At 35.4% G+C, this 714-nt stretch overlaps 1 protein-coding gene across 1 annotated transcript in view; it reads left to right on the forward strand.

The window, feature by feature from the left end:
• Nucleotides 1-195: 195 nt before the first annotated feature.
• Nucleotides 196-714, forward strand: part of LOC21391132 — a 3793-nt gene continuing 3274 nt past the window's right edge. Inside the window, exons 1-2 of the mRNA XM_024164226.1 lie at nucleotides 196-226; nucleotides 406-466. Of these exons, the coding sequence (XP_024019994.1) occupies nucleotides 416-466 (51 nt within the window). The 5' untranslated portion in view covers nucleotides 196-226; nucleotides 406-415. The remainder of the gene's footprint in view (nucleotides 227-405; nucleotides 467-714) is intronic.

The following is a 714-nucleotide window of genomic DNA, read 5'->3' on the forward strand; positions in this document are numbered from 1 at the left end:
TCAACCATATACCCAATATTCATTCTTTCATTCATTCATTTCTCCCCTTTTCCATTTTCATCGCTTCCTTTTTGTATCCGTTGCATCTCTCACTTTGCTCTTCCACAAGGTAATCCCAAGATCCTCATCTCTTTTTCCCTTTTTTTTTACTTTCCTTTTTTTTTTTTTGTCTTTATAATTTTGGTTTTTTTGGCTTCAACTTCTGGCCCTTATATTTGGCTTTAAGGTAAGCTTTTGCCCACCTTGTTTTCTGCCTATTCTCACGTCTCTCTCTCTCTCTCTCTATATCAGGTTTTTACATTCTATATACTTCTCAAAATTTTGTTGGGGTCTTCTAATTTGATTAAAAAAATTGTTTCTTTTTCTTTTCCATGATTGAAGAAGAGAGAGTATTGATCCTTGCAGGAGAGTGAAGATGGCAGATTGCAACAGAGGTGAAGACTATTTCTCTTCCCAAGGCCATGAGGTATTCTTCTTCGAAACAAGAATACCAGTTAAAGGAAAAAAAAAAAAAAGAAGAAAATTACATGCTTATATGATAATGAAAAACGAATATATATGCCATATGTATGTATAATTGCCATTGTACGAATACTAGCTCTCTTCTTGTTCTCTCTAATAATGTTATGACTTGTGTGTTCGGGTCATTGCGAAAACGACATCAAACTCATCAGTAGAGCTTGTCGTCCGGCTATGACCTTGCGCTTCCTTCCC

Source organism: Morus notabilis, unplaced genomic scaffold (genome assembly GCF_000414095.1).
Source record: "Morus notabilis unplaced genomic scaffold, ASM41409v2 Scaffold131, whole genome shotgun sequence".
NCBI classification, from domain to species: domain Eukaryota; kingdom Viridiplantae; phylum Streptophyta; class Magnoliopsida; order Rosales; family Moraceae; genus Morus; species Morus notabilis.